Below are 20,236 nucleotides of genomic sequence, written 5' to 3' on the forward strand. Positions count from 1 at the left end.
TGACAGCTCAAGCTCTTTTTTAATAAAAATAATTAATTTATTACCCAATTTCTAGTGAGGAATAGATCAATCTACCTTGTATCCTCCAAAGCTTTGTAAAAAATTATATATATAGCTATAGCCTACATTTTATCCTGAGATCAATTTAATTTTGACTGGAGGGGGTTGTGTTTTGAGAACGATTCATGTAAATTAGGGTTGAGAACTGTGAATAATTTGTTTCACCTTTATTATACCAGCAATAATAGGGCCTCATAACATAGAGATTATCATGTAGCATTAGAGGTAATGCGTGGGCAAACAAGACGATATTCCGACAATTAGGAGGCTTGGGGTGCAAATCCGACTTTGATTTTTTCATTTCTCTTGCGGAATCATTTGTAGCGTGGGAGAACTTCAGAGAGGAAGATTATTGTGTCAAATTGCCTAATAACAACATGCGGTTTAGGGCGAATATCTTAACATCAATAATTAAAACAACAAAAGCGATCTATCTTTATTAAATGTGTGATGTGTGAATTTAGTTGAGTATCATGTTGCCATTTAACAACCAATTCTATCCCTGGTGAAAAAAACAGCATATGCTGGTAGGTATGTTTTGATGCTGGTTTATGCTGGTCCTTGACCAGCAACATGACCAGCAAAGGACCAGCTTAAACCAGCATTAAAACCTACCTAACCAGCATCCCAGCATCAAAACATACCTACCAGCATATGCTGGTTTTTTCACAAGGGATGTACCGTCAGTATCTAAATAATTCTGAAAAATCCACAAGATTTAAGAGTACAATGCTATACTTTTAGTTTTTCAAGGATTTCATAATAGTATAGCTCAGAACAAAGACCGACCTGCCTTCCCTGGTGAAAAAAACAGCATATGCTGGTAGGTATGTTTTGATGCTGGAATGCTGGTTAGGTAGGTTTTGATGCTGGTTTAAGCTGGTCCTTTGCTGGTTTTTGCTGGTCATGTTGCTGGTCAAGGACCAGCATGAACCAGCAAAGGACCAGCTTAAACCAGCATCAAAACCTACCTAACCAGCATTCCAGCATCAAAACATACCTACCAGCATATGCTGTTTTTTTCACCAGGGTTTCCTTTGTTAAATCAAACTGAATTCAATCATCATAGATCAAAGACACTGCAATTCAACTGAATCAAAAGAAGGCGTCACTTTTCTTACACTTGTCATTTTCAAGGCCCCAATAATGTCTATAATCTATTGGTAGATGTTTGAATTATTGATTAGTAGCTTAGACTGATACTTAAGTGTTGGGCTGTATATTACATAAATATCTTATTAGTTACATTTAATGTAGAAACACTGAACTTCTCATATTAGACCGAGCTGCCATCTGCTGGACTGATGTTATGTACGCATGAGGAAAAAGCGTAGGTTTTCATCTTTAAAGACGCTAATAATTTGCTTGATTATATTAATTATAATTTCTAAAATGTAACACTCTCTCTCAGATTTTGTTCAGGTTTTAATTGACGCTTAGAAGAATGTTTTATCTAATAAGTCCACTTTCCTCCAGGCCAGTTGATGGCAGTAATGTTGTCACATGGGTGCGAGTGTAACATTCTTGAATAATATGAAGAAATAGTTTTTTGAACCGGTTCTTTTCGATGTTTCGTTTGAACCGATTCGCAAAGTGGTTCGGTGGTTGAGAGTAAAACTGAGAAGGAGGTGAATAATTTTGAAAATGGAAGATACAGCACTTGACAAGAAAATGATTTAGAACACACAGAAAACGCGGGAGACATAGGGAGTTTTTAAGCGGTGACTTTTGAGTGAATCGTTTTTGAGTTCGTTCACGGTAAAGATTCGTTTAAAGGAGCCGAATTGCAAAACGAATCGGATTCCAATTTCAACTGTAGGACACACAACAACACCAACTTCATAACACATGAAACAGCCGTGATATTTACCAGAGCACACACTAGAGGATATTCACTAATGTAATGTAGTGTGTAGACACTGAAGCTACTGAAAAAATATCAACCGTATAGAAAGTAAGTGAATTTAAATGTGCAAATTTTCTCTTGTATGTGCTGTTTGACGTTTCAGGTGAGCTCCGTCTTGTTTGTATAATGTGTGACAATGTCAAATACGATGTTGTTCTGTGTCATTGTACCGATGTTGCTACAAAATATAAACATCATAAATATCATTCATTTAAAATATCTTAACATGTCGATACACGTTAGTTTTATGTTTGTAAAGGAAAAACAAGATAGGGACATATTGTACATTTTGAAAATATATTAATATAACATGCTATTTTCATGTCACATTATCAAAAAACAGTATTGTACAAACTGTATTTTAATGTATTGTACATTTTATTAATGTTTTTTGCATCTCTTAATTAAGGTCACACATTTACCCATGATCAGTCTAAGATACTGTATGAAGCTTTGTGTCTTTTTAGGTGTTTTAAAGCGAAGTGGTTGAAGTGTTTTGTTGGACTCTGACCTCTACATCTATCTTGTAAGAGAAGAGATAGCCTTTCAGTCTAATGCTGAGCTGCTCCATGCAGTGACAGAACATTTAGGCTTTTTCGTCCAAATTTCTGAGCTCTCAACGGAGAGCAATTCTAGACAGATGTGCATTTGCAAATATTAGGAGAACTGAATAACTGAGCAATTTTCCCTCTAGATTAAAACACGTTCATGAATTTAAAAACATAACTTTGTTTTTGCATGCTTGCTTTTTCGTTTTGGAAAAAGAGCAAAATTCATGAGTCTGTCAGCAGAAGAGGTACAGTATGAAAACTGGTTTAATTTCTTCACCAGTAGGATACTGTCACCAGTAGCCACTTCCCTTTCTAGTTTTTCCCCATATCTGTGATTTTATGTAGCCTATTTTAGAAAGTGTTCTCCTTTGTGTGACATTTGTCACGTCATGTAGTAATAGGCAAATATATAGTGTCCGTATCTGTATTTTACAGAGGCTGAAACTGCTGAAAAACTTGCTGAAGCTTATGTAAATGTTTTTTTTTTATCATTAAATTAAAGAAGTTTTATAACTGATTTTTATTCTAGTTTAATTAAGAAGATTTGAAGATACTTAAGAAACTAAAGTTTAAAGCAAAACATGTGGCTTCATATATAATATATAAACTACCATTTAAAAGTTTGGAGTCTGTAAGAATGTTTTTTTAAAGAATCTTTTAGGCTCACGAAGTGAAAGCTGCATGTTTTTTGTTTTTGTTTTTTTTGTTTTTTTGATCAAAAATACAGTACAAACAGTAATATTTTGAAATATATATAAAAAAGTTTTCTGTTTGAATATTTTTTAAAATATAATTTATTCCTGTGATTTATAATTTATTCCTAAGAACAGCATTTCTTTGAAATAGACATCTTTTGAAATATTGTGTCTTTACTGCCACTTTTAATCCATTTAATGCATCCTTGCAACTTAAAATTATTAATTTATTTAAAAAAAGAAAAACTTACTGACCTTAAATTCATATATAATCAGTTGTTATTAGATGTACAATAACTAAAAATTCGATTACACTATTAAATGTCCATTTTTTTTAAATATAAATTGTTCATATTGCACAATATGACTGTGGATTATAATTATAATGCCCCGTTTCACTTGTATCATTTAGAATAGTTGATTTAAATTTTTAGTGTTTTATTTTAAATTACTTTAGACATTTTTTTTTAAGTTAATGTGACAAGAAATATTAGCTTATTGATATTGGCTGGAATATTAATGTCGATACATCCCTCATAGAAAAGCTTTATAATTTTTTTAATAGCTCCACAGAAGAATGTTTTTGATTTATTTTTGCAGGAAAGTCTTGTACAATACAATAAGCTAAAACAAAATGAATTGCCAGGATAATTCAAGTGATATAGTGCTTCGTTGAGAGGTATAAATTAGTCTGATTGCACAAGCTGTGTGGGCTGAATTATGCAACAAATGTAATTCTTACACTTAGAAGATTTTGTCTTAATTATCTTCTCTTTTCTTTATACTCTGAAGTTCGAAATGGTGTCATACAAGAGACTCACCCCTGAGGAGGTTCATTTCTCAGGAGCTGCGTTATTGGATCCGGATGAGTCGACAGACACGGATCCAAAGGAAGTAAACCCAGAACTTCCCCTGCTGCCCCAGACCCGTCGCTGCTCCGTCACCGGTGCCCTGCTGACCCTTGGGGGACTTATTGTGGTTCTCTCTGGCATCTGGCTGCTCGGAACTATATTTTGGTTGCAGAAGCCACCCTCAACAGAACCCCATAGACCCCCTCTACCTGCTGTGGCTAGAAGCCCAAACGGGACATGGCTGCAGCCGGAGTCCTGCTCACAGATTCCAGAAGCTTGGAGGTTTGACTGTTACCCAGAGAGAGGTGTGGTGGTCACGGAGGAGATGTGCCATGCGAGAAACTGCTGCTTCATACAGCACTCGCAGTCTAAGTCACCGGGACGGAATGGAGTGCCGTGGTGTTTTTACACACCTGACTATCCATCCTACGAGTTGGTGTCTATTAGTGACACAGAGATGGGGAAGGTGGGAAAGCTGCTTCGGGAATAAAAAGACATATTATCCTAAAGACATAGATGCACTGCAGCTGGAGGTGCTGTATGAGGAAGACAACAGACTGCGTGTTCGGGTGAGAGCACTACTGATCCTTATGTTACTGGCTGGTTATGTTTGTGATCTCTCTTAATTGGGCAAAATGTTCTCAATGTCCAAAATACTTTTTGCTTTTAAATAATGAGGTAAATATCAGTGGTAAAATTATTAATTGGTATCCCCTCATAGACCACTAAAATGTAATTAAAACTTTACAAAAAAATATACAGATGCGCAGTATATTGGTACCGGATTGGTTATTAGCTAATATTAGATTTTTTTTTTTTTTTTTTTTTAATATCCACCTTCCGGTTCATAAGCTGCTATAGAGAAATAATGAGAAGAATAACAATGTACAGTAAACAGTAAACCACACTGTAAACCAGTGTGTTTATAATTAAGGTAATACATTAAAATAATATGGTAAGACACACCAATTTGCTATATCAAGCAGCAAAACAAGCTGTTTTGTACAGCTAAAAATAGCTGGACACGGATGAGACCGGAAGCCTGACCCATAAAATTTACAAATGGCCCAGCTTTACGGTAAAAATAAGGTAGATAATATTTTTTTTAAATATCAGTATTTGTTGATATTAAATATATACAGTTAGGCCTACATAATAAATCATGCCATAATTTTAATTATTAATTTAAATCTGTTTTTAAATTAAATCTTTTAATTATTTCTAATGTAACATTTAATAGTTTACACCCATTCAAAAGTTTGGGGTCGGTATAATTTTTAAAATGTTTTTGACATGCGTTTCTTAAGCTCACCAAGGCTACATTTATAAAATAATATTTTGAAATATGATTACAATTTAAAATAACTGATTTCTATTTTAATATATTTTAAAATGTAGTTTATTTATTTGGTGGCAAAGCTGAATTTTCATCAGTCATTACTCCAGTCTTCAGTGCCAAATAATAGCATGCATCCTAAATGCAAAATAAAAGTGTTAATTTACTTACAATAAAAAACTTACTGACCCCAAACTTTTGAACGGTGGTGTATGTATACATAATCAGCTGTTGTTGTATATTTAACTCTCAATTAAAATTAATTTTAACAAGCACTAATAATTCAGTTAAACTGTTAAATGTGGCATCTCCAAAGGAATATCCATTTTTATATTATAACTATCATTATTATAACTATCATTATTATAACGCCCAATTTCACTTGTAGGATTTACAATAATTTATTTTATTTTTTTGTGTTTCTTATCAATTATTGATTCAGCTTATCAATTATATCAATATTGGGACATCCTGAAGAGAAAATAGAGTGTCCTAACCTTGCATATTTTTTTGTTTCATAATATTCCTGTGTCAAATACAGATAACAGACCCGGCTGAAAAGAGGTATGAGGTGCCTATAGATGTTCCCGTGGTTCAGAAAAAAGCATCAAATCCCTCTTACACCGTAGACTTCATCAAAGATCCTTTTGGGCTGATTGTCAAGAGAGCACAGACAGGAACTGTACTGTAAGTATTATTTACTGTCAACTAACATGAAAACAATTGAATGATTTAGTTTCTTTTACCATTAGAAGTGATCCAGGAAGAACTCTCCAGGAAGGAGATGTGTAATATTTGACATGTTTCAGTATCAGTGTTGAGTTATTAACATCCGTATACATGTCGTCAGGTTGAATACATCCATAGCTCCTCTCTTCTACGCGGATCAGTTCCTGCAGATGTCTACATCATTACCATCACGTTTCATATATGGACTGGGTGAACATCGCTCTAACTTTCTGCATGACATCCAGTGGAACACACTCACCATGTGGGCTCGAGATGTCCCACCCATGGTAACTTAACATTCATCTTTTGATGTAACAATCTGTCCGTTCTGTTTTAAATCTCGTAACAGTGCTTAAATAGTTCAGCCAAAAGTTTTTATAAGTAATTTTTGTAGAAGTGTTTGTTTTTTCATCAGAACAGATTTGAGGAAAGCATTACATCACGTGGTCATCATAGGATCCTCTGCAGTGAATGGGTGCCGTCAGAATGAGAGTCCAAACAGCTGATAAAATCACAATAATTTACAAGTAATCCACACAACTCCAGTCCATCAATTAACGTGCTGAGAAGTGAAAAGCTGCCTGTTTGTAAGAAACAAAAAAACAAGGCAATTTTTATTTCAAACCAAACCACTTTAGGCCAAAATACGAGTCCTTAATACATAATAGCTCTTTCTCCAGGGAAATAGTCCATCTCCTCTCACATCAAAATCCAGCAGCATATTTGTTTAGAACCATTTTTATTTGTAAACTATGTTTGATCTGTGCATATTTCTCTCCTGATGCAGACAATTCAACTTTTTCACTGGAGAAAGCAATATTACGGATAGAGAGCTCATATGTTAGCCAGAAGCAATGGTTTAAAGTTTGAAAGCCTTAATGATGGATTTGTTTCTTACAAACACACAGCTTTTCACTTCAAAAGACATTAAATGATGGACTGGAGTCATTTGGATTACTTATAAATTTTTGTGATGTGTTTATCAGATGTTTGGAGTCTAATTCTGACGGCACCCATTCACTGCAGAGAATCTATTGATGAGCATGTTACATTTTACATTATAACATGACCCCTTTGAAAGCACTATAAACATCACTCCAGATTAATAAATGTTCCAGATTGCACTAACTATTCTCCTTTTCTTGTTTGTTGTTTTTTTTCAGGAGCTGACCAACCTTTATGGCGTCCATCCTTTTTATCTTTCGGTGGAATCTGATGGAATGGCACATGGGTTTTTCATGCTAAACAGCAATGCAATGGGTGGGTTCATCACCCACATGCACACTTGATTTTAAACTGACAGTGAGGTCAATGTTGAAGCAGTAATCAGCGTCTACATTTTATAATTCTTATGCAAACCACATACCACTTGACAAGCCATTAATAGCAGCTTAAATAGTATAGACCTGAGCTAGAATACTCCGCTTCAGAGTGCATAACGCCATTTTATTTTTGCACTGACCCATGTTTGATTGTCATGTTTACAATAAGTCTTGTTTTTCATCATGATAATAAACTATTATAAGATTAATAGTCAGGGACAATTATGTCTATTTGATAAGTTCATGCATGAGAAAAAAGGGAAAAAAGATAATCATATCAGCTTCTTACACGATACTTTGAACTATCATTCGTGTTAATTTGTAAACTTTTATGACACACTGTTTATCTGAATAACAAGATCTTTTTATCCTAATATGTTTTCATTCGCTTTTGAAATGTTCTCAGTTTTTTCCTGTGAATCTTTGTTGTCACGGATAATTTCAAGATGAAGTTTGTGTTTGAAATCAGCCATTTTCATTATACGGCCATTGGTTCTGCTGATTAAAGTCAGCATGAAATGCAAATTACCAAAATCATTACAATGATGCATGTCCAAAAATATGGCATTAAAATGCTAAGTATGGTGTTAAACAATAGTGACACTTTTATAAGTATATGCTGTCTGAACTTTGTTATAATGTGTGTATATAATCTCTGATGTAGATGTGGCTCTGCAGCCTGCTCCTGCTATCACATGGCGGATGATTGGAGGGATCTTCGACTTTTACGTTTTCCTAGGCCCGGATCCCAGCTCTGTGATTGCACAGTACTTGGATGTTGTAGGTCAGCAAGCATTATAAGCAGTATTTGATAAGCATTTTGATCAGAAGCTCTATGGCTAATCATTCTATCTTGTCTGATTTACATTAGGGAAGCCTGCAATGCCCATCTACTGGGCTCTGGGCTATCATCTCTGCCGTTGGGGCTACAAGTCAAGCGAAAAAACCTGGGATGTTGTAAAAGAAATGCGGAATTATGGGATACCTCAGGTACTGTAACTGTCAGATCATGTTCATTTATTATTTGGTTCGGTGTAAGTAATTATGGCTTTCATAGGCAAATGTTTTCTGATAAGTAGGAATTTTAATTCTGCAGTAGCCCACTGGAAAAAAATGGTTTCTATCAGTGGTGCTAGTTTATTAATAATGTGAGAAATTATGTTTGCAGAAATTGTAAATTGTACAAGGTCCATTTTTTTTTTAAATCGACATTTATACATCGTCTAAAAGTTGGATAAATAAGCTTTCCATTGATGTGTGGTTTGTTAGGATAGGACAATATTTGGCCAAGATTAAACTATTTGAAAATCTGGAATAATGGAAATGAAAAAAAAAAAAAAAAAAAACAGAATAGTAAGAAAATCGAATGAAATTCTTAGCAATACATATTACTAATTAAATTAAGTTTTGATACGTTTATGGTAAGAAATTTACAAAATATCTTCATGGAGCATGATCTTTACCTAATATCCTAATGCATTTTGGCAAAAGAAAAATCGATAATTTTGACCCATACAATTTATTGTTAGCTTTTGCTACAAATATACCTGTGCTACTCCAGGGTCACAAATAGCAAATAGATTTTTTTTTGTGTCTTTCAGGATGTTCAGTGGAATGACATTGACTACATGGATCATGCTTTAGACTTCACTTATGACACTATGAACTTTTCCACCCTGCCTGATCTCGTGAAAGATCTTCATAGACACTATCAACACTACGTCATGATCCTGGTACACACACACTTTGATTCACACAATAACATTGCCATTTGCAAATTAAATGAACTACTCCTGGTAGAACACCTAAATGTTCTTGAAGGTGAACCGACTTCATACATCTACTAAAAATCACCTTCACACCAGTTGGTTGAACGTCATTGCACCAGTGTTTCATTTGTTTCAAGATTTCACTTGATTTGATATGCAGTGACATGCATTCATGTTCAGTGTGGCTTAAATCATTTTTGGAGACTGTCAATAGATTTATTTGAAGAAAGCAGATAGCAGAGAACTTCTGTGTTCTGTGAGCTTATTAAAAATGCTTCTCCTGCGAAACATCTATACGACACACTTCCTCATTTGGCTCTCGTCTCTTTTGTCAAGCAGTAGAATTGCACTGACAGTCATGAGACTGATTTGGCAACTGAATGTTTCACATGACTGCTGTTGAAACCTTCACTAAAGCGTTTGGATGTGTCACTGTGGATTTAGCTGAAATATGCTTGATGTAAACGGCTGCTTGTGTGTTTGTCTCTTTTGCACTTCCTCATCAGGATCCCGGTATCAGTAACTCTCAGCCGTCTGGCTCCTACTGGCCGTTTGATGAGGGGAAGAAGAGGGGCATCTTCATCAATGATTCAAATGGAGAAATCCTTACCGGGAAGGTAAACTAAAGACACATATACAGTCAGTGTTGGAAAGGGATATTATATTGTAATTATATTGTGGGATATTATAAGGGTATTATAAGGGTTATTCTATTGTGTGACCTGAAGGATTTTTCTGAAGAACAGTGGGCAGTTTAACTGTCCAGGACAAACAAGGGACTCATTAACAATTATTACTAACCAAAAAAACAGAACTGTGGATCATTCAGGTACCAACATATATGTGTATGTAAATGTATAATTAACATTTTGCAGATTCTGCAAGGTGTATGTAAACTTTTGACCTCAACTATAAATGTTGTTAATATTAATATTACAATATATTTGTTTAATGTGACTGCAGGCGTTTTGTTTGGTTTTGTTTCTTAGGTCTGGCCAGGACTCACAGCTTTTCCAGATTTCTCCAATCCAGACACGCATGAATGGTGGTACCAGAATCTGAAGAGTTTCCATGAAAAAGTGCCTTTTGATGGCGTGTGGATTGTATGTTGTGCATCTGTATTATTGTCTATTTGATGGTTGATTATTTGCATTTACCCAATCACTGATCATGTTCTGTTCTTTATATCTCTTCCTCAAGGACATGAATGAGCCGTCTAATTTCTTTGATGGATCAATCAATGGTTGCCCAGACAATGAACTGGAAAATCCTCCTTACACACCGGGTATCAGTGTATTATGTGGATATCTATATTATATGTACTGCCATTTTTTCCAGCAATAAGGCATGGTATTGTTTGCTGTAGGTATTTTGGGTGGTACATTAAAGGCCAAGACTGTGTGTGCATCTGCACGTCAGAAAATCTCCACTCACTACAACATACACAGTCTGTATGGACTCATGGAAGCTAAGGCCACTGAAAGGTATGTGAAATCATACAAAAAATACCTACTGAAATTTTGGGGTCAGTAATTTTTTTCAAATACTTTCATTCAGCGAGGATGCATTAAATTGATTAAAGTGACAGTAAAGACATTTATAATGTTAAAAAAGATTTCTCTTTCAAATAAATGCTTCTTCTGAACTTTCTATTCATCAAAGAATCATCAAAAATGTATCAGATTCTGCAAAAATAATAAGCAGCACAACTGTTTTCAACATTAAGTATAAGAAGTGTTCTGAGCATCAAATCAGCATATTATAATGATTTCTGAAGGATCATGTGACACTGAAGACTGAAGTAATGATGCTGAAAATTCAGCTTTTCCGTCAAAGGAATAAATTACATTTTAAAATACATTCAAATAGAAAACAGCTATTTTAAATTGTAATAATATCTCACAATATTACTGAGCATACAAGACTTCTTTCAAAACATTAAACAGTTTACTGATTTGAAAATTTTAAACAGAAATGTACATAAGCATCTCTATGTCAAGTGTCAGTTATGTAAGACAACGCAAGCACATTTTTCAAGCATAACATTTCACCAAAAAGGCATATTAGGTTTTAAACAATACACAGTGCAGATATTTTTGGACACTTTCTGGTTGAATCATGTCTGTCTGTTTCTCTCAGTGCTTTAAGGAAGATCACAGATAAGCGGCCGTTCGTCATTTCCCGCTCTACGTTTCCCAGTCAGGGCAGGTATTCAGGCCACTGGCTCGGAGACAACAGAAGCCAATGGAAAGATCTGGCCACATCCATACCAGGTATAAACCTTTGCCGAGGTCAGAATTAGTCCCATAGAGTTTTGTACCTACACTAATCATGTTCTTCCTTTTTCCCAGGTATGCTGACATTTAACATCCTAGGCATTCCCCTTATTGGGGCAGACATCTGTGGCTTTGGGGGCAGCACTACAGAAGAACTGTGTGTTCGATGGACCCAGCTTGGAGCTTTCTACCCCTTTTCAAGAAATCACAACTCTATAGATGAACAGGTGAACATTCTTTCATCTGTCCAAACACTTATGACTGTGCACTTTAGATTTAGACTACAGCAAAATCTGCAACTGCAGCTGGTCAGTAACATTTCATAATGCTAAAATATCAACAGCCTCTGCTGTGTTTTTAAAAACTTTTTTTCTTATTGTTTTTCTGCAATGTCTCATCTGTCATGTTGTTTTTATAATTTTGTTTTGGCATTCCAAAGACACACTTCGAGGATTAATAGTTTTGTCATTTCACAACAGGATCAGGAACCAACTGCATTCAGCCCCGCAGCTCGTACAGCAATGAAAGAAGCCATTCTCCTGCGTTATTCCCTGTTCCCATATCTCTACACACTCTTCCATCACGCACACATCAGTGGGCACACAGTCGCCACACCACTGCTCTTTCAGTAAGAAAAACGCTAAACCTGTTTGTATGAGAATTCAATCTTAAAGGAATCATTTACTCCCAACCTAGAATTAATTATATTAGCATCTGATGAAAGAATTATACTTTTTTGTAAATTATCCTATATATACTCTACCAGTCGAAAGTTTTTAATGTTGTATTTTTTTTTTTTTTAAGTACAGCAAAAACTGTAAAATTTAGAAATATTTATACTATTAAAAAGAACTGCTTTCTATTTTAATATATTTTAAAATGTAATTTATTCCTGTGATTTCAAAGCTGATTTTTTTAGCATCATTAGCAGTCATGTGATCCTTCATAAATCACTCTAATATTCTGATTTAGCTTTGATCACAAGAATAAATTACATTTTAAAATATGCTCGAATAGAAAGCAGTTATTTTAAATCGTAAAAATATTTCACAATATTACTGCTTTTTTACTGTATATTGGATCAAATAAATGCAGGCTTGGTGAGCAGAAGAGAATTCTTTAAAAAAAACAATATTACTGTTCAGAAACTTTTGACTGGTAGTATATATGTATCTGGGCACATACTATCCATAATTTAAAGAAGACATACACTTTTACTTAATTACTGTTTGTGTTGCATTGTAGGTTCCCGAATGATGAGAAGACATACGGGATAGATAAACAATTCCTATTGGGAAAGAGTTTGCTGGTCACGCCGGTTTTAGAGGCAGGGCGAGATTATGTTGTGGGATATTTCCCTAAAGGTCTCTGGTATGATTTCCAGACCGTAAGTCACACCTCTCTAGAAACCCTCTTAGAAATTCATAATTCTCTTACTTTGGAGTCTCATACAATATTCATCCTGTATGTTTCTGTCACACACAGGGAGACTCATTGATAAGCAGTGGAGAAGAGATCAATCTTCAGGCTCCAACAGACAAAATCAACCTGCATCTCAGAGAGGGTTCCGTCATACCTACACAGGTGACAGAAAAGCCCATTATATACATACTCATACATTATGCAACATGCAATTTATTTATCATAATTTTTGCTTAAATTACATGAATGCATAAATTCTTTCTATATAATCGTATGTTCATCACTTAAAATAAAAAAAAACTGTAGGTATACCACTCTTCTAATAACGCGTTTGACAAAATAACCAAGGCATTTCAACAAAAACCTTTAGTTTGTGGAAATCACAGTGATCAAAATTAGTGAACAGTAACCACTATAGCATGAAAGAAGATTGCAACAAAAATGTTGGAAGGTTACAGCTGTCAAAAATAAGTAGGAGGTGTAGATTCTCTTGCTTTAAATGAATTCAGCACATCTGCCGCTGCAGGACATCACTAGTTTCTCAAACTGCGGTGGTGTGGTCTTGATCCACTCTTCTTCAGTAATTGTATTGGGTTTCTTAGCCATAACTTTGTCACCAAGGATTTTCCAGAGATTTTCTAGTGAGTTTAGATCAGGACTCTGGGACTTCTCTTAAACATGCCAGGACAGATCCATGTTACCCTGTTCAGCACTGAACTGCGAGCAATTCCAGCTGCAGTGCTGAACCGATTCCTCACTGAGAGTCTCTTCATTATCCTGTCTTCTTGTGCATTTGACTTTCTTGGACAACAAGCCTTTTTGGGGGACTTGAATGAATTAGTGTCATTCTTAACCTGCAATATTTGAGAAATCACAGATTTAGAAAACCAACTTCTTATGCAGTGGCTGAAAGGGTCATCCCTTTGTCTTTATATTGCCACTATATTGCCAAAAGTATTAGGACACCTCCTTCTAGTAAACAGGTTTGACTCCTTTAGTCATTTCTATGAGTACAAATCTTAATATTATAGCACATAATGGTATTCTAGAGAATTGTGTGCTTCCAAATTTTATGGAAAGAGTTTGGACAGGACCTTTTTCTATTCTAACATAATGCCTCTTTGAATGAGGCAAGGTTCAAAAAGAAATGATTGATTCAGTCAGTGTGGAAGAACTTGACTGATCTGCAGAAAGCCAAGTCCTAATCCCAGCTGGACACCTCTGGTCTGACTTTAAATGTAGACCTTGAGCCAAAAACTCATCACCAAACACAGATGACTTGTATATGCGCTACATGGACAAAAGTATTGGGACACCGCAGCCTTTAGAACAGAAAAAGGCACTTCTAAAACTCTGGCAACAAAAATTGAATCATAATTTATGTATTTAAAAATTGTATTTCCATCTCTGTAGCAACAGTTTTGGAAGTGTCTAAAATGACTGTACCCATATGTACAAGTTATTGGTGTTTGCTGATAAGTTTTTGGCTCAAGGTCTGCATTTAAAGTTGCACCAGAGACTTTCTGCACACCAGTCAAGTTCTTCCACACTGACTGAATGAGTAATTTCTTTGCCTTATACACAGAGGTACTGTCATGTTAGAATAAAAAGGTTCCTGTCCAAAACGTTGCTATAATAATAGAATACCATTGTATGCTTAAACATTAAGATTTGTACTCAAGGAAATTACTAAAGTAGTCAAACCTGTTCATCAGAAGGGGTGTCCCAATACTTTTGGCAATATAGTGTATATTATAAGGCAAATTTTACATGTCTAATAACTAGATGATTAGATTTTATTTAGATGACGTTAATGTTTTAGTAACATCAGCATAGATGCCATGTGTAGGCTGTCTGATCATTTCTGTTTTTGTATATGTTTATTTGATTATGTTTGTGTTTCAGAGACCTAACACCACCCTGTGGGTGAGCAGCGGTCAGCCCCTTCATCTGATTGTGAGTCTTAGTGAGGACGGTGTGGCCAAGGGTGATTTGTACTGGGATGATGGAGAGATCCTTGACACCTATGAGAAAAATCAGTACGCTTACATCTATTTCACAGTAGAACAGGTACAGAAAAAGGCACTATTTGCTTTTACTGCAATAAACTGGCATGCTTTAGTTTTTAGTAAGCATTAATTCAATCCCTATAGTATAAGCATATTATAAAAGGTTATTTATATACCAGTTTTAAATGTTTTTAATTCATTATTCAGATTATACCCATTTTTATCTAGGGTTATTTTATAAAACGCATTACTTGCGTGTTTCTGTACACGATGATGCTGTGAACTACTTTGCATAATTTCCATTATCCTGCCTAATATCAAGGATGATAAATATGATCATTTTCTTTTTTAATGATCTCCAGAACACAATGACATCAGAGGTGCTGCATAATCATGAAGAGGCAACTTACATCACAGTGGAAACTGTTTCCTTTTATGGAGTGAAGAATGGGCCAGAAAATGTAACAGTGAATTCACAAGAGGCAACGTTCACTTACCGTAACAATCAGGTAATTTAATTTAATGCTGTTTTACGAAGTTACTCATTATAAAACTGTAATGATTTGTATATTTTGTTATTTGTTGTTAAATGTTCCCAGCAGGGTCAGAAACTAACTTTTCCATTAAAGGAGAAGTCCACTTCCAGAACAAAAATTGACAGATAATTTACTCACCCCCTTGTCATCCAGGATGTTATGTCTTTCTTTCTTCAGTCAATGAGAAATTATGTTTCTTGAGGAAAACATTTTGGGAATTGTCTCCATGTAGTGGACTTCAATGGTGACCCCAAGTTTAAACTTCCAAAATGTAGTTTAAATGCAGCTTCAAAGGGCTGTAAATGATCCCAGCTGAGGAAGAAGGGTTTTATCTAGCAGAACGATTGCTCATTTTCGAAACCAGTTGACAATTTATATACTTTTTAACCTCAAATGCTCATCTTGTCTCGTCTCTGTGAAGCGTAGTATGTCTAATCTGGGTCAATACAGTTAGTGTATGTCTTAAAACTCCTTTCTCGTTTTCTTCTTCAACATCAAATTCGGCCTAAATCGCTGTTTTACCTTTTTTTGTAAAGGGCATTTGATCTTCTTTGCATGTTCACTTTGTAAACACTGGGTCAGTACTTCTGATTTTGAAGTTGGGGAAGAAAATGAGATGGGAGTTTTTTTTTTTTTAACATAACTGTCTTGACCTTATTGAACCGGAAAAAAACAGAGTTCACACAGACTTAGACAAGACGAGCGTTTGAGGTTAAAAAGTATATAAAATGTCAATTTGTTTTAAAAAAAATGACAGATCGTTTTGCTAGATAAGACCGTTCTTATTTGGCTGGGATCATTTAGAGCCATTTGAAGCTGCATTTAAACTGCATTTTGGAAGTTCAATGTTGGGGGCACCATTGAAGTCCATTATATGAAGATAATTCCTTTAATTTTTTTTCTCAAGGAACATAATTTCTTATCAACTGAAGAAAGAAAGACACAAACATCTTGTGTGACAAGGGGGTGAGTAAATTATCTGTACATTTTTGTTCTGTAAGTGAACTTCTCCTTTAAGGGTCAGTATTTGCCCCCTGGAATTGATTTCCAGGGGCATTTTTTACATTTGTGAGGGCAATTTTTATAATTTTCTTTTACATTTGTGAGGGCAAATTTTATAATCACCTTATTATAAAAAACATACAATGTTGTCTTTGATGTCAAATACTTGAATTTGTCAATAACAGTAGACTATTTAAATTTGAATCTAAATTATGCATGTAAAAAACAGGAGCTCATAGGTCTGCAATATTATGACAAAAAATATTATTGTAGACTATTGCTCTTTATGTTGATTATTGAATGATTATTAATATCGATATTAAAAAAAAGTTTTGTTTTGGGCATGTCACATTCTGGCTTACCCTAGCACAAGTTATGCAAAAACTCCTGTTATAATCACTGAAACTATGAAATTAATCTTTTATTTACATTATATCTGCACTGTGTTGTTTATGGTGAGGGAATTCTCAAGCATGCACACTCATCAACAGCTCTGGCATTTTCAGAACTGACTGATTGGCCAGTGTATTCCTAAATTCAACAGAAATGCGTTTGATTGGTTAAAAGGCTCAATGCTGCACAAAACAATGCATAAAAGCAATCTGATGCAATGTGTGTGAATCTAAATGTAATTTCGCAAATTGATATTTTTCATTCATTTTCACATTTCATTTTAATCGTGATAGCTGTAATGCGTTGTTTAATAGGGGCGTTTTTTGCCCCTTTGTATTACATTAATGGGGCATTTTTGTTCATTTTGGTGTCATTTCTGCCACAAACCCTCGTTAATTTCCGACCCTGGTTCCCAATAAAACGCTGTATTGGAAAAATTTGAATTTTTTTGCATTTTTGCATTTTTGTAATGCATTTAAAATATTTAAATACATGTAATATCTAGGTCGAAATATCTAGGTTAGGAAAAAAAAAAAGATCCAAAACAGTTAGCACATCATATCATATTTTTTAAATTTATTTATAAAATAGATAAAAAGAGTAATGCACGTGGAAAAAATGTATATATGCAAAATGAGCCTTAAAGAAATGTATTGTCTTCTATCTGTCTAGGTGCTGACAGTAACAGACTTGGGTCTGAACCTCAGTCACAACTTCACAATCAGTTGGATGTAAATGTGAAAAGCCATCAGCGATATTTCAGAATTGCTGCAGAAACCTTGATCTCAACTGATTTTATCTCAGTGTTTGGACAGTGATGATTCTGGTTCCAACCTGAAATCAAATATAAACCAGAAAGGATATGACAGATTATTGATTGTATGTTGAATGTCTGTATTGATGACCCAGCAGCGGTCAGTTGCACTCAGAGGGAGCAAACCCGAAGGGAAGAATTGTTTATTTGAATTAAATGTATTTGTTTGATGTGTTAAATAGATATTTTTACCTCTGCTGTTATATTACTGCCTGTCATTGCTGATATTGTTTGTAGAGCAGAAAGATTCTTCTTATGTCGTTTTTAAGCATTTTAGTGGTGAATAAAGCTTTTTATCTTAAAGTAGGTTTACACCTTGCCATACCATCAAAAGCAAAGCAAGTTAAAGGTGATTTTAAGTTAAAGCAAAATTTTGTAGCGATAAAACAGGAAAAAGTCATCCTGCTGAACACACAAGTTTTTACATTCTTCTAAATTAACTTTTTGATTTGCAGATGTGTATATATTGTTTACAAGCGTGTTTGCACAGGACATTCTGATGCTGCAGAAAAGCATGTTTGAGCTTTAGTTGGCAGTCATTATTTCCATGCACGGACAGACACGCCATTAAAATGATCCAGTATGTTCAGCCAATCCAAATGCGATAGAAAGTGTTTTTTTTTTTATGATTCATTTGTTTTAATGCCCAAAGCAAGTCATTCTAAAATGTACAACCATGAAAATATTACTGAATTAAATCGCTGTACAGTATTCATCAAGGCTTACAGAGACATAATTGTGCAGTATTTTGTAAATTGCTACCACATGCTGTCGATATTACCATTTTAACATAACATTGTGCCTTATAATTCATCAAAGCTGTGATTCAACATTCAGTGGCTTTACTGTGAATGTATAAATCCCTCTGTTCAAGAACACTGGGCTGCTTTACAACTTTTATCAAATGTAACTAAAAAAAATCCAATGTATAGATCTGCGCTCATAAAACTGAAGCTAAAATATTATATGAGAGTACAAGCCTGTTTAGGGCTTCTTTCCTATAAATGACCCTGAACAAACTGCTGTACGGCGTTTCACAAGGGTAGCGTGCAATAAAAATTCAAAGCATTTATCTTTTTTGTTGTGTTTTCTTGACTTAAGCTAGTGATGTGCAAAATAGCAATCACCATAGAAACCAGAATACCCTGGCAACTGCATAACTAGATGAATGAAGTTTAAGAACAAACTTTGAGTTTGCTTGAGAAAGCCTAGCCTGAAAGTTTGAAGCAGTTCTAAAAGTATAAATGTTGATGTTGCTAGCATGATTTAACATGTTGTTAGCATGATTTAGCATAATTGGCTTGTTGCTTGCATTTTATAGGCTGTTTACAATGTTGTTACCTGATGACTAGCATGTTTATAACCTGATTAGCATGTTGCTAGCATGTTTCTAACATGATAAACATGTTGCTAGCATGTTTCTAACATAATTAGCATGTTACTAGCTTGTTGCTAGCATGTTTATAACATTATTAACATGTTACTAGCATGTTGCTAGCATGTTTCTTACATGAGTAGCATGTTACTAGCATGTTGCTAGTATGTTTTTAACATTGCTAACATGTTACTATCATGTTTCCAGCATGATTATCATGTTGCTAGCATGTTTCTAACATGATTAACATGTTACTAGCATGTTTCTAGTATGTTTCCAACATGATTAACATGTTACTAGTGTGTTGCCAACATGATTAGCATGTTGCTAACATGTTTCTGACATGATTACATTGTTGCTAGCATGTTACTAGCATGTTGCTAGTATGTTTCTAACATTACTAACATGTTACTATCATGTTTCCAGCATGATTATCAATGTGCTAACATGTTTCTTGCATGATTAACATGTTATTAGCATGTTGCTAGCATGTTTCTAACATGATTAGCATGTTACTAGCATGTTGTTAGCATGATTAACATGTTGATAACGTTTCAAGCATGATTAACATGTTACTAGCATGTTGCTAGCATGATTACCATGTTACTAGCTTGTTGTTAGTATGTTTCTAGCATTATTAACATATTACTAGCATGTTGTTAGCATGATTAGCATGTTGCTATCATTTTTTTAACAGAATTAACATATTACTAGCATTTTGCTAGCATGATTAGCAAAATACTGGCATGTTGTTAACATGATTGACATGTTATTAGCATGTTGCTAGCATGTTTCTAACATGATTAGCATGTTACTTGCTTGTTGTTAGCATGTTACCATGATTGGCATGTTGCTAACATGTTCCTAGCATGATTAACAAGTTACTAGCTTGTTGCTAGCATGTTTCTAGCATGATTAGCATATCACTAGCATTTTGCTAGCATGACTAACATGTTACTAACATGTTGTTAGCATGATTAGCATGTGTAAACCATCTTAAACAGATGATTAATTAAACACCAGCTAAAACCAGCCTAGTCTAGTTGTCAAGTCTTAGCTGGTTTAAGCTGAAAATAGCTGGTTTAACCTTGGCTGGTCTTTTAGCAAGTCTCCCAGCTTGGCCAGCTAAGACCAGGCCAAAACCACTTTAAACCACTTTAAAACCAGCCTAGGAGACCAGCCAAAGCAGC

At 34.8% G+C, this 20,236-nt stretch overlaps 1 protein-coding gene across 1 annotated transcript; it reads left to right on the forward strand.

The window, feature by feature from the left end:
- The first annotated feature begins 1,868 nt into the window (after positions 1 to 1,868).
- Positions 1,869 to 18,565, forward strand: gaa2 (alpha glucosidase 2). Its single transcript, XM_051113542.1, is given in 21 exon segments — positions 1,869 to 2,014; positions 4,005 to 4,547; positions 4,549 to 4,632; positions 5,941 to 6,086; positions 6,250 to 6,415; positions 7,292 to 7,388; positions 8,115 to 8,234; positions 8,322 to 8,440; positions 9,052 to 9,183; positions 9,726 to 9,836; positions 10,209 to 10,322; positions 10,420 to 10,504; positions 10,586 to 10,703; positions 11,359 to 11,492; positions 11,571 to 11,722; positions 11,975 to 12,123; positions 12,741 to 12,882; positions 12,981 to 13,079; positions 14,823 to 14,987; positions 15,289 to 15,435; positions 17,530 to 18,565. Coding segments are annotated over 20 exon segments (2,880 nt in total). The 5' UTR covers positions 1,869 to 2,014; positions 4,005 to 4,010; the 3' UTR covers positions 17,593 to 18,565.
- The last annotated feature ends 1,671 nt before the right edge of the window (positions 18,566 to 20,236 follow it).

This window comes from Labeo rohita, chromosome 1 (assembly GCF_022985175.1).
Source record: "Labeo rohita strain BAU-BD-2019 chromosome 1, IGBB_LRoh.1.0, whole genome shotgun sequence".
NCBI classification, from domain to species: domain Eukaryota; kingdom Metazoa; phylum Chordata; class Actinopteri; order Cypriniformes; family Cyprinidae; genus Labeo; species Labeo rohita.